This window comes from Lolium rigidum, chromosome 3 (genome assembly GCF_022539505.1).
Source record: "Lolium rigidum isolate FL_2022 chromosome 3, APGP_CSIRO_Lrig_0.1, whole genome shotgun sequence".
Classification (NCBI taxonomy): domain Eukaryota; kingdom Viridiplantae; phylum Streptophyta; class Magnoliopsida; order Poales; family Poaceae; genus Lolium; species Lolium rigidum.
Window position 1 is genome coordinate 367,596,259 of NC_061510.1, and position 14,806 is coordinate 367,611,064.

At 46.9% G+C, this 14,806-nt stretch overlaps 2 protein-coding genes across 2 annotated transcripts; one reads left to right on the forward strand and one right to left on the reverse strand.

Moving 5' to 3' along the window:
- Positions 1–6,358: 6,358 nt before the first annotated feature.
- Positions 6,359–6,786, reverse strand: LOC124704251. The gene is made up of 2 exons (XM_047236497.1): positions 6,696–6,786; positions 6,359–6,539 (listed from the first exon to the last, which is right to left on the reverse strand). The coding sequence occupies exons 1-2, from the start codon at positions 6,784–6,786 to the stop codon at positions 6,421–6,423; spliced, it is 210 nt and encodes a 69-aa protein (XP_047092453.1). The 3' UTR covers positions 6,359–6,420.
- Positions 6,787–6,986: 200 nt separating this feature from the next.
- Positions 6,987–11,200, forward strand: LOC124704252 (protein DETOXIFICATION 44, chloroplastic-like). The gene is made up of 12 exons (XM_047236498.1): positions 6,987–7,389; positions 7,578–7,724; positions 7,812–7,972; positions 8,876–9,011; positions 9,132–9,228; positions 9,335–9,435; positions 9,611–9,774; positions 9,855–9,926; positions 10,016–10,132; positions 10,226–10,321; positions 10,418–10,539; positions 10,677–11,200. Exons 1-12 carry the CDS (start codon positions 6,987–6,989, stop codon positions 10,726–10,728), a joined length of 1,668 nt encoding a protein of 555 aa, XP_047092454.1. The 3' UTR covers positions 10,729–11,200.
- The last annotated feature ends 3,606 nt before the right edge of the window (positions 11,201–14,806 follow it).

Sequence of the window (14,806 nt, forward strand, 5' to 3'; positions counted from 1 at the left end):
ATAGACAATAGATAGACAACATAGCTCCGCCTATGGCGGTACCCTGTAAACACATCTATGATCATATACTCGGATTGCTAGCAGCACGTAGGGATCCTCCACCGAGGGGACCCGAAGCTGGGTATGTCGTGTGCCTAATCTCGTCCCCGGAATCTCCATCGTCGCTCTCCCGAAACCCTAGTCTACAATACGTAGGCATTGCCGAGGTATTCCCTCGTCAAACAGAGAACAGAGATTGCAGTTGATTGTATTTTAGATGTAAAAGAATGGACCGGGGTCCACAGTTCACTAGTGGTGTCTCTCCAATAAGATAAATAGCATGTTGGGTGAACAAATTACAGTTGGGCAATTGACAAATAGAGAGGGCATAACAATGCACATACATATCATGATGACTACTATGAGATTTACTTAGGGCATTACGACAAAGTACATAGACCGCTATCCAGCATGCATCTATGCCTAAAAAGTCCACCTTCGGGTTAGCATCCGCACCCCTTCCAGTATTAAGTTGCAAACAACAGACAATTGCATTAAGTATGGTGCGTAATGTAATCAACACAAATATCCTTAGACAAAGCATTGATGTTTTATCCCTAGTGGCAACAACACATCCATAACCTTAGAACTTTCTGTCACTGTCCCGCATTCAATGGAGGCATGAACCCACTATCGAGCATAAATACTCCCTCCTGGAGTTACAAGTATCAACTTGGCCAGAGCCTCTACTAGCAACGGAGAGAATGCAAGATCATAAACAACATATATATGATAGATCAATAATCAACTTGACATAGTATTCCATATTCATCGGATCCTAACAAACACAACATGTAGCATTACAAATAGACGATCTTGATCATGATAGGCAGCTCACAAGATCTAAACATGATAGCACAAGAGGAGAAGACAACCATCTAGCTACTGCTATGGACCCATAGTCCAAGGATGAACTACTCACGCATCAATCCGGAGGCGGGCATGATGATGTAGAGTCCTCCGGTGATGATTCCCCTCTCCGGCAGGGTGCCGGAGGCGATCTCCTAAATCCCCCGAGATGGGATTGGCGGCGACGGCGTCACAGTATGTTTTCTCGTATCGTGGTTCTCGGTACTAGGGTTTTCGTGACGGAGTGAATAAATAGGCGAAGGGGCAGAGTCGGGAGGCGGCCGAGGGGCCCACCCCATAGGCCGGCGCGCCCCCCCTCCAGGCCGCACCGCCTTGTGGTGTGGGGCCGCCTTGGCCCCTCTCTGTATCTTCTTCGGTGTTCTGGAAAGCTCCATGGAAAATAAGACCGTGGGCTTTTGTTTCGTCCAATTCCGAGAATATTTCCTTTGTAAGATTTCTGAAACCAAAAACAGCAGAAAACAGGAACTGGCGCTTCGACATCTTGTTAATAGGTTAGTGCCGGAAAATGCATCAAAATGATATAAATTGTATGTAAAACATGTGAGTATTGTCATAAAACTAGCATGAAACATAAGAAATTATAGATACGTTTGAGACGTATCAATGCGGCAGTATCGAAAGGCCGCGGGGCAAGAGGTGCAGTGCCTCTAAGCCTTCTTTGCTCGATCTTATCGATCTTGTGAAGGAACCTCTTGATGTGTACTTTATGTTCCTTGCTCCAATTCTTTACGAGAAGACCTTTCAATAGAATTTCAATGAAACTAGTTTTGCATTCTACTTACAAATAGCTACTGGAGTAGTATACTACTTTTTAACTTCAACTTACAAATAACTACTTGATTAATGGCAACAAACGAAGACTAATAGCCAATTTTATGCTAGGATAAAAAAATAAACCTGACATACATATAGCTCCTTTCAATAAGCTTATTTGTGCAAAAAATTATGCCAACTACAACACCTCACACCAAAATTTATACCAAATATACCAAATACGATTGGTAGAACCACATGAGTGAGAGATCGGTGGTAGAATCACAAGTGTGAGATACATATAAGGAGTGCCTTGATACAATAGATTTGATAATCTAAGGAGTGGGTTTCCCTAATCCCAGAGGGACGATGGAGTCATAAGCTAAGTTCTCACTCAAGTTATGTCTTCCTAATGAAGGGGGAGGTGGGAGCCTATATATAGGGAGCCACTCAGGAGGGGTAGTTTAGGGAAATAAAGATACACGCACAACCATACAATGGGCGATTAAGGGTTTAGTGTTGGAGATATGCCCAAGAGGCAATAATAAAATGGTTATTATATATCGTTATGTTTATGATAAATGTTTACATACCATGCTATAAGTGTATTAACCGAAACATTGATACATGTGTGTTATGTGAACAAAAGGGAGTCCCTAGTAAGCCTCTTGTATAACTAACTTGTTGATTAATAGACGATCATTGTTTCGTGATCATGAACATTGGATGTTATTAATAACAAGGTTATGTCATTGATGAATGATGTAATGGACACACCCAATTAAGCGTAGCATAAGATCACGTCATTAAGTTCATTTGCTATAAGCTTTCCGATACATAGTTACCTAGTCCTTCGACCATGAGATCATGTAAATCACTTATGCCGGAAGGGTACTTTGATTACATCAAACACCACTGCGTAAATGGGTGGTTATAAAGGTGGGATTAAGTATTCGGAAAGTATGAGTTGAGGCATATGGATAAAGAGTGGGATATTGTCCATCCCGATGACGGATAGATATACTCTGGGCCCTCTCGGTGGAATGTTGTCTAATTAGCTTGCAAGCATATGAATGGTTCATAAGAGATGACATACCACGGTACGAGTAAAGAGTACTTGTCAGAGACGAGGTTGAACGAGGTATAGAGATACCGATGATCAAACCTCGGACAAGTAAAATATCGCGTGACAAAAGGATTCGGTATCGTATGTAAATGGTTCAATCGATCACTAAGTCATCGTTGAAATATGTGGGAGCCATTATGGATCTCCAGATCCCGCTATTGGTTATTAGTCGGAGAGATGTCTCAACCATGTCTGCATAGTTCGCGAACCGTAGGATGACACACTTAAGGTTTGATGTCGTTTAAGTAGATATGGAATATGGAATGGAGTTCGAAGTTTTGTTCGGAGTCTCGAATGGGATCCAGGACATCATGAGGAGTTCCGGAATGGTCCGAAGAATAAGATTCATGTATAGGAAGTCATTTTCCAAGTTTGAAAATGATCCGGTGCATTATGGAAGGTTCTAGAAGGTTCTAGAAAAGTCCGGAAGAAATCACTATGGAAGGTGGAGTCCCAGGTGGACTCCACCTAGCATGGCCGGCCAACCCTAAGGGGGAGGAGTCCCAGGTGGACTCCACCATGGTGGCCGGCCACCCCCCTCCAAGGAAAGGTGGGAGTCCCACCTTGAGTAGGAGTCCCACCTTGGGTAGGTTTCCCACCTATAGATGTAGGTGGTCCGGTCCGACCCATTGGACCGTTGGACCGCCCCTGATTTTTTGCACCATCAGGATAAAGGTCCGGCCCATCTAAACGCAGGGTCAAAGAGGGTCGGAGCCTGTTGGCCCTAGGGTCGCACCGCACCGCAAAAGATGTCTTATCCAATCGTGACCAGTGGCTGCGGGGAACAGGGTAGCCGGTTGCTCGTCGGCGGCCAGGCCAGCGGGTGCGGCGGCCATGGGTGTGTGGCGTCGAAGGACTTCGGATTTCTGCAGTTGATTTCATGGTTGGATGCTCCGTGCAATTCGAGAGGAGAAAGATCTCATGATGCAGGAGATCGAATCTGCTGGCTTCACCTGAATTGTCTCCCGTCGGAGACCCTCCGCGTGCTTGGAGCTCATCAATAGCACCAAACCAGCGGCCGCCCATGGCCGCCACCATCGCATTCTTCCCACTGCTAGTGTCACCGCAGCTGCATCCTCCAATGTTACGCAAGTTACGGGACCCTACCGCCACTCGCGGAATAAGACATGATCCACTCCCTCTCGCTTGTGAGACAAATTCATCAAGCAATTATTTGCTAATTTTTCAATTGTGTTACGATTGGATTATGCATGCGGTCGGTGAATTGATATCTTGATTCTTGATCCGCTTCCATCTAAGCAGCGACCAATTATCCTACACAAGCACCCGGAGCAAGCGGCGAAGCAAGCCACGCGACCCTGCAGCGGTACTTCGATAGCGACAAAGGGGTCGAACCTGGGTTACCCACTACCCTAGTACACGAGGTTCGGTCCGAACCTATAACCTTTGTTTTTTCTACAGGTCCAGGGGTCCAATAACAGGGCCAACCCGGATCGGACCATTTGCATCTTGATTCCCACCTAATGGCAAGTTTTGGATTGGGGTCTTATTCGAAGACTTGTAGTCCAACTCTTGGGGGTTCAACCTATAAAAAGAGGGACAAGGGGAGGGGGCCGGCCACTCAAGCCACCCACCTTGGCCGCACCCCCCTTGAGGCCGGCGCCCAAGACCCCCCTCTCCCCAAACCCTAGCGCCCCTCCTCCACATACTACTCTCGCAGCGCATAGGCGAAGCCCTGCCAGAGTTCTCCACCACCACCGCCACCACGCCGTCGTGCTGCCGGGATTCCGAGGAGGATCTACTACTTCCGCTGCCCGCTGGAACGGGGAGAAGGACGTCGTCTTCATCAACACCGAACGTGTGACCGAGTACGGAGGTGCTGCCCGTCTATGGCACCGTCAAGATCTTCTACGCGCTTTTGAAAGCGGCAAGTGATCATCTTCTGCAACAACGAGATCTAATCTCGTAGGCTTTGGAAATCTTCAAGGGTTAGTGTCGTAATCCCCTCGTTGCTACCATCTTCTAGATTGCATCTTGGCTTGGTTTTCGTTCTTGCAGTAGGAATTTTTTGTTTTCTATGCTACAAATTCCATCATTTAGATCTGAGGTGCTTTGTCGTGGGGGCGGCAGTGTCGGTGGAGTGCTGGCGGCAGTGCCGGAGTGGGTCGGGCGGCGGTGCCGACCATGGTGCTGCGGCAGTGCCGGCCTGGAGCGTCCAACTCCTCTTCTTCCTTCTTCTCTTCCATGCCTCCGTGACCTCGACCTTGAGTGTGGTTCTTGTTGTTGACGCACATGATGAAGCGAAGACCGTAGGTCGGGCTGCATCAGGCGAGATCTCGGGTTCCTCTCCCCTCCGCCAGCTACCTCGGCGGCGGGAGGGTAGGGAACCCATGATCTTCAATCTCAGCATGTAGATATGCGTGAGACAGGTGTGTGTGCTGCTGGCGTGCCGGCGGCGTCGAATAAAGTCTCCGCGGCCGGGATTCGTCATGCTGGCAGGCGGATGAGTCTCCCTGGCGGTGACGTCGAGGCAGCTTCGGCGTTGCCGAGGTGGGATTTTGTTCTCTCCGATTTACTGCTCCCGCGACGGTGTGTCTCCGGATCTATCCGAGAATCGGGTGAGAAGAGTCTTGGAGATGGTCGACGGCGTGCGTCGGCTTCGTCCAGAAGACTGCTGCACAAGAGCGGGACACGATGTATGAAGGCCGTGGCCCCGATGGTCTCCCTCGATGTGGTCGATGGGTTGCAGCGGAGCTTTGCTCTGAGGAGTTATGGGGCTTCCTCCCCGGCCGACGAGCTCCAAAAGCGACGGCGCTGCTGCTTGCAGCAACCGACTATTGAGGTCCAGAAAGGAGTAGATGTCCGATGGTATCTCCTCTGGGTTGGGGTCGTGGTTAGTCCATCTTTTTCTTCTCCGGCGGAGATTGCTATTGGACGCGATGTGGATGTGCTCAAGGACCTGAAGGGTTGTCTTTTTATTTTTTCTTTTTCTAGGGGTCTTTGTGCAATTTCTTGTGTCTGCTGTCATCTGGATCTTTCCAGAGGTGGGCACTTTTGCTGTAATCTCAAGTTTTAAGCTAATGATATTACGTGGTTTGCTCAAAAAGAATTTATAAGCGCACGTAGCCCATTCATTTCTGACACTATCCTCAATCTCTACGCAAAATATAACGGTCCAAATAAAAGGTTCATCTAAACCAGGGAGCCAAAACTGCACTCCAACCTACTTCTGATTTTTTTTTTGCTTTGGCCATATGGAGTCTGGCATGAACTCTTCCATTTTCTATATTTTCGCGACTTTACAAATGGCAGTTCTGAAAAGGAAAAGGTTTGGATCTGCCTAACATGTTAGGTTTGAGCATAAAAGTGGCGCTGATATGCAACTCAAAGCAATCCCCAATCGAAAAATGTACACTTCACTTCTTCAGTACCGATAACCCATGCAAGCCAGTACTAGTCACACACGAACAAATTCACTGGTGGTTTGATATGGAGTATCCCAGTATGAACATACTCTTTTAAACATTGTGTTCAGATAAACACTAGAAATGTTTCAAACATTTGCAAAGATGCGCCGTCCCTATTAATACGTCACTAAAATGGGGTTACCATACAATCGAAAGGATGAGAATGCAATGACTGGACAGGAGTACCCATGAGTATATGAGTGACTATCTTCTCTCTGGTTCATCATTCTTGTGCCATGGATTCAAGGCTTCTCTCATGGCTTGGGCCTCTGGGCTGCTCTCCCAAGCTCTTTTCTCTGACTCCAGCATAGTTACCTTCTCATCTGCAGCAGGTAACAAAACATAAAGCAGCGCTGACGTTGTTAATTTGGCATGTATCAAAAAAAATGGCAAAGATGAATGGCAAAGGCAATCCAAATTTGCACAGGCCGTTGGGTACCAAGCAACAGAAGTTGGTGGTGAATGGGTGAGGGACGCACAGAAGCCGGTGTGGATCATGAAGAGCTCCATGGCGGCGCCTATGGCCGCACCGCCGGCGGCGATCTTCAGGTACCACCCCGCGAACCTCATACGACGCTAACTCCAGTCGTCAGATGCAGCGGCGGCGGAGCGCGGCGCCGGCAGCGGATCGTGGCGCAAGCAGAGCCGAGGGGGAAGAAGAGGGAGTGGGTCGCTATTCCTTACGGCCCGAACCAGGCCCAGCAAACTCTGCATCTGAACACTCCGCACGTGCACCGTATCCATCCACACGCCCCCGCGCGCCCACACACATGGCGGCGACCTCGCCGGCGCCGATGAGGGCTGTCGGCGTCGCCGGCGCCGCGTTTAGCTTAGCCCCTTCACCCTCGAGGCTCGGCCGTGTTTCCTCCGTGCCTTCCGGCCGCCTTCGTCGGTGCCGTGCCGCTCACCGGCGGCACCCTCCTCGATGCCGCGGGAAGCCGACCGTCGGTGGCGTGGTCGAGGAGGACGAGGAGAGGGAGGCTTCACGGGAGGATTTGAAGCCCCAGAGGAAGGAGGAGGAGGAGGCTGTGGACACGGTGCGCGCTTTACTGGGGTGGTTCAGGCTTGACGAGGTTGGGATGGACATCCTGGGCATCGCCTTGCCCGCTGTGCTCGCCCTCGCCGCCGACCCCATTACTGCGCTCGTTGATACTGCCTTCGTCGGCCATATCGGTAACTAATTATCTTCCACTGTGAGAGCTCATACTAATGGAATTTGGTAAACTACTAGGAAAGTACTTGACAAGTTTCAGTGCAAAATTCACAAGCAGCATATAGTTCACCCCATTTATTGCTTCTTACTGTATTGTTGAGGAAAAAGAAATACGTGTTCATCTCACGCTCTTTAATTCTGTCGCCAGGCTCGGTCGAACTTGCTGCTGTTGGCGTATCCATATCTGTCTTTAACCTGGTATCCAAGCTGTTTAATGTGCCACTGCTTAATGTTACCACATCCTTTGTTGCTGAACAGAAAGCAATCGAAGCAAATCCTAGCAGTGTAGGACAAAGTAAGCAAGTTGGGAGTTCTGTTTGTCTTGTTAGAAGCAGCAATCTGGTTTTGTGTTTCACTGATTATTGTGATAGTTCTCACCTAGGAGATGAAGTGCCAATCACCCGAGAGAAGGCAAGTGAAAAAAGGAAGTTCCTCCCGGCCGTGTCAACGTCCTTGGCTCTGGCTGCTGGCATTGGGTTGATGGAAATGGTGGGACTCATTGTTGGATGTGGGACACTGATGGACATCGTTGGTATACCTGTCGTACGTAAGACTAATTTATTGCCATACTCAAATTTCTTGGATCTGAAGTTTTTTAGGTGTTGCCTGCGTGGTTCACTGCCAATTTTTATTCTATTGTGTTTGTGGTCTGATGCAGACCTGAAATTTCAAAACTTAATTCTGAAACCTATGTTTAACAGCTAATTTTGGAGCAAGATAAAGCATCCTTTTATCAACATGGGAAGATGAAACCAATTAACAATAGAATTACGTCATTATCCCATTTGGACAGATGAGTTATGGCACTATCAAAATATGGATATCTACTTGGTATAAGCCTATAACAGATCAACTTTCGGATATTGTCATATGCAGAACTCAATTGTTATTTGTGTAATGAGAAACTTGCCCTGAACCATTGAGCACAAACCAGTTTTCTAAAACATACGATTAAACCTTACGACTGTATGTTAGGTGTTAGACTGTTAGCTCAGTAGCCTTCCCTCCTTCGTTCATCCTAGGAATATGAAACCAAATAACCATGGAATTACGCCATTGTCACATTTGGACACATGAGTTGTGGACTTGTGGTACTATCAGAATATGGGTGTTACTTGCTATAATAATATTTGAGTGTTTGGACATTTTGTTATCCAGAACCTGATTTTTATTTGTTTAATGAGAAAATCTTCCATGTACTATTGAGTACAAACCATTTTCCCAAGCATACCATTAAAACTTACAGTTGTATATTAGGTGTTAGACTGGCAACTCAGTAGCCAACCACGGACATAATTTTCCTGCTACACTAGCCTTTTATGGTTTATTCATTTATTCTCTTGAATTTAGGGCATGTAAACATGGCACTATCATAATGTCATGAACTGTAAATAGTTCGTAATATTATGGATCAAACATAACTTTTATTATTTACAATGTACATAGGATTCACCGATGCGAGTGCCGGCAGAGCAATTTCTTACTTTAAGGGCATATGGTGCTCCGCCAGTCGTGGTAGCACTTGCGGCACAAGGTGCATTTCGTGGATTCATGGATACAAAAACACCTCTGTATGCTGTGGGTAATATTGCGTAAACAGAGTTCTGTTGTTATGTTCGGCTTCCTGTTTAAGATATCAAAAGCTGTTGACTTGAAATTGTTGAAGTGAGAAACTAACTATAGGGATGTGTGATGCATACAGTTGCTGGCAACCTCGTAAATGCAATACTGGATGCCATATTTATTTTTCCACTTGGTCTAGGAGTAAGTGGTGCTGCATTGGCAACTGTGACTTCTGAGTATGTTAAAGCTACCATGAGATCTCGTACTCTTTCTGCTTTACTCATGTTATCTATATTTACAGAATATCCTAAACTCTTTGCATTTTCACGTGCATGTATTCAGGTACTTGGCAGCGTTTATCCTCTTATGGAAGCTGAATGACGAACTAGTCCTGTTCTCATGGAACATCATCGGTGGTGACATCATCCGCTACCTAAAATCTGGTTGGAATCTTTACACATGATGATTTTGCTTCCTTGTCGGGATTTTTCTATCTAACATAAAAGTACAGAAAAATATCAAGTATCCGACTCCACTTATTGCTCTGTTAAGCATCTGAATTACATGTTGCTGAAATATACATATATGGTACTCGATTTAACTAGAGCAATTCTCCAGGTGCATTGCTAATTGGCAGAACCATCGCAGTAATCCTGCCATTGTGGCTGTCTACATCACTGGCTGCAAGGCAAGGGCCTGTTCCAATGGCTGGCTATGAGATAAGCTTGCAAGTCTGGTTAACAATTTCTCTGCTTAATGATGCTCTAGCTCTTGCTGGTCAGGTCTGCACTTACGTGAACTGACTGAATGTCTAGCCTGATATCTTTATACATGCATTTGAAGTATCTGTAACTTAATGCAGGCTCTACTTGCAAGTGAATATGCGAAAGGAAACTACAAGCAAGCCCGCACAGTTTTGCACAGAGTTCTGCAGGTTATGACATTATTCACAATCATTATGATGAAGTATCTCGTCTTCCTTAGTTCTAATTATAAGCTGATGGTGTATCTTCTTTCCTGCAGATTGGAGGTGTAACTGGTGTTGCACTTGCTGGAACCTTGTTCCTTGGGTTCGGATCTTTGTCCTTGTTGTTTACAGATGATCCAGCAGTCCTAGATATTGCACGGTCTGGGGTCTGGGTAATGATAATTCTGAGGAATCAACTCTTTGTTTCTCAAGCACCTAACACATGATGGATCTTATATTCATTTCGCGAATGTTACTTTTTGCAGTTTGTCACTATTTCCCAGCCGATAAATGCTATTGCTTTTGTGTTCGATGGGCTCTACTACGGTGTTTCTGACTTCGCATACGCCGCATACTCCACGGTTCAGTTTCTGTCGTCACTACAGTGTTACCGCTTATCGGTTATAGCTGCAACTTTGTGATCATAACCATGTCGGCATATATATTCTTCGTTTCAGCTCTTTGCGGGGGTTGTCTCATCTGCATTCCTCCTTGCCGTTGCTCCCAAGTTTGGTCTTGGTGGTGTCTGGGCTGGTCTTATTCTGTTTATGGGACTGCGAGCAATTGCCGGGTTTTGGAGGTAGTTTTTTTTAAGACCATCACACTTTCCCAGCTTTGTTTAATATCAATTTCCAGACTAAGAAAGAATAAAAGCAACGGTTCTTGTTTTGGATAAGAATATATATCAGTGGCTTGACAGAAATCTGGCCATTTCAGGTTAGGGAGCAAAGGAGGACCTTGGAAAATAGTTTGGTCAGAGACTGATTAGTAGACCAAGGAGATGCATGGCCATGCATAATTCAATTATTTGATCTCTAACAGTGCAACGTTTTAACCAATCGTACAAGGATCAGCAGCAACAAACCTAAGCTGGAGTTATCGAGTGTAACACAACACGAACAGAGGAGCTGTCTGAGCCAGGTAGGTAGGTGTTCCATCTTGCGTTGCCTGCTGTGAATGTTGTTTCAGCCTTGGAATGCACAAGAAAGCTGGAGAATCTAAACAAATGTGCAAGTGAGGTTTATACAAATAAAAAGCCCCCATGTATTTTTTTTTCCTTTGTGGGAGATTCACCATGTAGGACTGAAAATATCGAGTTTTCTGCGAATTTATACAAATGCACGCATAATGCCATGTTGTGCATTCATGATGCTCTTATGTACAGATTTTTGCCACTTCTGAAGGCATAAACTATTGGGACTTGTAGATATGATATTACTAGTAATGGTTATGAGCAAAACCTACGAGCCTGAGGAATCATCATTCTCATTGCAATGGCATGCTGGTTGGTATGATCAACTTTACTATTCTTCATATCTAGCTCACTAACATAGGAATATGATATTGAATAAGGATGTGTGCTGTTTGCGTACAGAGAAGGAATACTAATATTACAAGAAGTAACTGTTGATGGTCTATGCTTGTTGTTTTTCTGGATCTGTTTTTATTTGTGTTGCTTCTGTTCGGAATTCTCTTCTCTCTTTCTGAAATGTTCTTCATAATGCATGCTTGGTATTAAATCAGGTTCTAAACTAAAGTGCACAAGAATTTCCTGAACTGGTAGCTTGTTGCCACCACATGGATATTTCAAAAGGTCAAAGTGTTGTTCCAATATAGCACTTCGTATAAAATGTGGAAGAAACAGAGAAATCAGAAGAGATAGATTAAAGGTTTAAAGCTCTTCTCCAGAAGCAAAAATGTGAATGACTTTTTTGTGGTCATTTATGTAATTTCCAAAATCTGTAAGCAGTGAACAGAGAAATCACAATGAGAACAATGGGGGAGAGGACCTGGCCTTGCTCCACTAATGTAATTTGGCCTACTTGTGTCTTATTTACATGTGGATGTGGCTTTATCAACATATCATCCTTTCTTTTCGGAAATATCATATGAAATTTTCCTGAACCAAAGGAGGTTAAACCTCCTCTCTGGACGCCAAAGTGTGGATGCTTTTTTCTCTGACTCCAAGACCACAACTGGAAGAAACCTGTAAAGGCAATGAAGGACTGTAATCATGGCAAAGCTAAACGTGAGTACTTGTCTATGAAGTCATGCTATCATGTTGTCAAGTTTGGAGGTGTCGGGGAGCCTCACCTTATTGTTTTACGTGGTTGGTAAGGCGATTGTGTCATGTAGAGCACTTCATTTTTCATGCACTGATGCTAGAAATTTCGAAGACGGCAACCTATCAAAGATGATGTGCATTTGCCAGTTTTTCTAGGGTTTCCACGTCGCTGTGGCGATAGGCGATTCTTTTTTGCCAGTTTTTCTAGGGTTTCCACGTCGCTCTGGCGATAGGCGATTTTAGATCTACGGGGCTTCGTTTGGTGATTTTCGAGATCCTCTCGTTCTCACCCATCTGCTCCTTCCGTGTTCCCGATTGAATTCCGCTCCTTGTCGCGTGCATCTGTATCCGTGGTTTCCAATCTGGTTCGGGGTGATCAAGGGGCATCCACTGCGGTCGCCGCCCACCCTTGGCTGTGTGCGGAACTATAGATCGGTTTGTACTGCGATGTCGAGTAAGACGACCGGATCGGTGGAGAGCGACAAGGTTAGGATGGTCGCTAAGGGGAATGGCGATGATGCGGTGGCAGCCGCGACTGTTGTGCGAGGCAAGGCGAAGGCGGCGGCGTCGAGTTCCGGGACGAGCGCTGACGACGGTGTCACCGCCATGATGGGACGTCTGAAACTCACGGCGCAGGAAGCCCGTACCTTTGTCCTTGAAGAAAATGATGATGACTTCGCGAACTGCCCTGAGTGGGTTCTCGTGGGAAAGGTCCTCTCGCCGTCTACCTATCATATTGAGACGATCAGAGCGGTGCTCCGTCCTGCATGGGGCAACCCCTGTCAGGACCTGTGTTTTCCGTCAGTTATCTCTGTAACCAGTTAGTTCCTGTGGCTTTTATCTCCTGTTTTACTTAACGCCTTAAGCGTGTTTTCAGACTTGTAATGACTATCTCTAAACTAAGCATGGTCCTGCTCTTAGTGTTATAAGAGGGCAGGAGAGGGTGGATGGGCGGCATGCTAATAAAAAAACCTATATTTCCTGTCTCTGTTTTTCCCCTTCGTGTATCCTCTGAGCCGCCGGGCTCCTTCTCTTCTATGTATCCTTCTCTGTATCCTTCCAGATTGGCGTCGGTGACCTCCAGGTCCTGACAAGTTGGTACCAGAGCCGACGGCCCTCGGACCCCAAGCCGCACCGGCGGCGTTTTACCCTCCCTCCCTCCCAAGCTCGCAAGTTCTTCCCCATCCTCCCACCCACGGCCGCCACTTCCCCAGTTCATCGATGTCCGAGGGCATCAAATCACGGGCCTCGTCCAGGTCCCGTACCTCGTCTCGCGAAAGGAATCTCGACGGGCCGATCCTTGGCTCGGCTTCAACTACGGACGCCGAACTCGCCGCCTTGCGGGCTCAGCAGCGGTCAGAGCGTGATGCGCGCTCAGTCGGACGCCGCCTCCGCAACTATCGTGCGCGAGTCGTCCGCGGCCATCAACCTCCTCACCGGCCGGATGGAGAACATGACGGTGATGATGGCAAGGATGCGGACCAGCATCGACCGGCTTGCGCCACAGGAAGGTACGAACACCCCGACACTCGGTCAAGTTCCAAGCTTTGTCACTCCCCCACCACGAGCAAACACCCGGCTTTCGCCTATTCCCGAAGTTCGGACGCCCAAAACCACAACATCCACCCCAAATCCCCCACCTTTTCCACCGAATTTAGGCCGCCTAACCCCAGCCCAATTACCACTTCCGCCTAGCACATCGGATGTTCGACAGAAGTCCGTAGTGTCGGAAAGTGAGCCAATTGTGTCTACGACAGTGACATCGTCATCGCAACCAAGCTTGGTGCAGCGCACCAATCCCACCACTCAGCCACACTACTACCAACAGCAACCACCATCCACAAGCATCAACCAAAACCCTACACCGCCACCAAACCCCGCCTCCACCCTATACCAGACCACAAACCCCAAATTCCCAACACCCACCACAGCCACTCCGTAACCGAGCAACTTCCCCCATCCAACATGCCCCAACACCCAACATATAGCCAGCCACACTACCAACACCACACACCTTCCCAAAACCGCTTTCCTCCTCCACCGACACCCAATGGTTCTCAGCAGTACCACCATCATAACAATAGTGAAGTGCATCTTAGAACACCACATGTAGAATTGCCTGTTTTCACGGGAGAAGCACCTCGGGCTTGGCTACTGGAATGTGAAGATGTATTTAATCTGGTGGAGATTCCCCCTGCAAACAGAGTAAAATGGGGACTAGCACATATTAGAGGGCAGGCTAAGACATGGATAAGTAGCTCAGGAATTTCACTGCAGACTTTGTCCTGGCAGGAATTGAGCCGAGTACTAATTGAGAGATTCCCGAGACAACACACTCAATGATCCAATGGATCAGCTCCAGCTCTTGAAGCAAGTCAATACTGTCAACTCCTATATTGATTTGTACGAGTCTTGGATGACACAAATGAAGCGAGAGCGCAATTACTTGCCGCTAGATTTCTTTGTGGACAGGTTTGTTAGTGGGTTGAAGGACAGCATCAAGCATATGGTGCAATGCCAGAAGCCAGATACCTTGCTCTCTGCTTACTGGTACGCGAGAAAGTATGAACAAGCTTACCTGTTAAATGTGAAAAAGGCAGCACCAGCAGCTCCGGCGCCTAGAGCATACCCTCAGCAACAAAATCAAAGACCACCAGCTCGAGACAACCGCAACAGACCACCATTGCAGAACAGAGAACATCGACAATGTTGGTACTGCAATGAAAGATTCTTCCTGGGCCACAGGTGCCCACAAATGCAGCGCGCTCTTAATGCCATCGAG

Bases quoted from the DNA above. Each gene is read 5' to 3' on its own strand.
- LOC124704251 (XM_047236497.1), bottom strand. From the start codon at position 6,786: ATGAGGTTCGCGGGGTGGTACCTGAAGATCGCCGCCGGCGGTGCGGCC. The intron at 6,540-6,695 runs GTGCGTCCCTCA...TACCTGCTGCAG, and splicing joins CATGATCCACACCGGCTTCT to ATGAGAAGGTAACTATGCTG.
- LOC124704252 (XM_047236498.1), top strand. From the start codon at position 6,987: ATGGCGGCGACCTCGCCGGCGCCGATGAGGGCTGTCGGCGTCGCCGGC. The intron at 9,012-9,131 runs GTAATATTGCGT...TGATGCATACAG, and splicing joins AACACCTCTGTATGCTGTGG to TTGCTGGCAACCTCGTAAAT. The intron at 9,229-9,334 runs GTATGTTAAAGC...GCATGTATTCAG, and splicing joins TTGGCAACTGTGACTTCTGA to GTACTTGGCAGCGTTTATCC.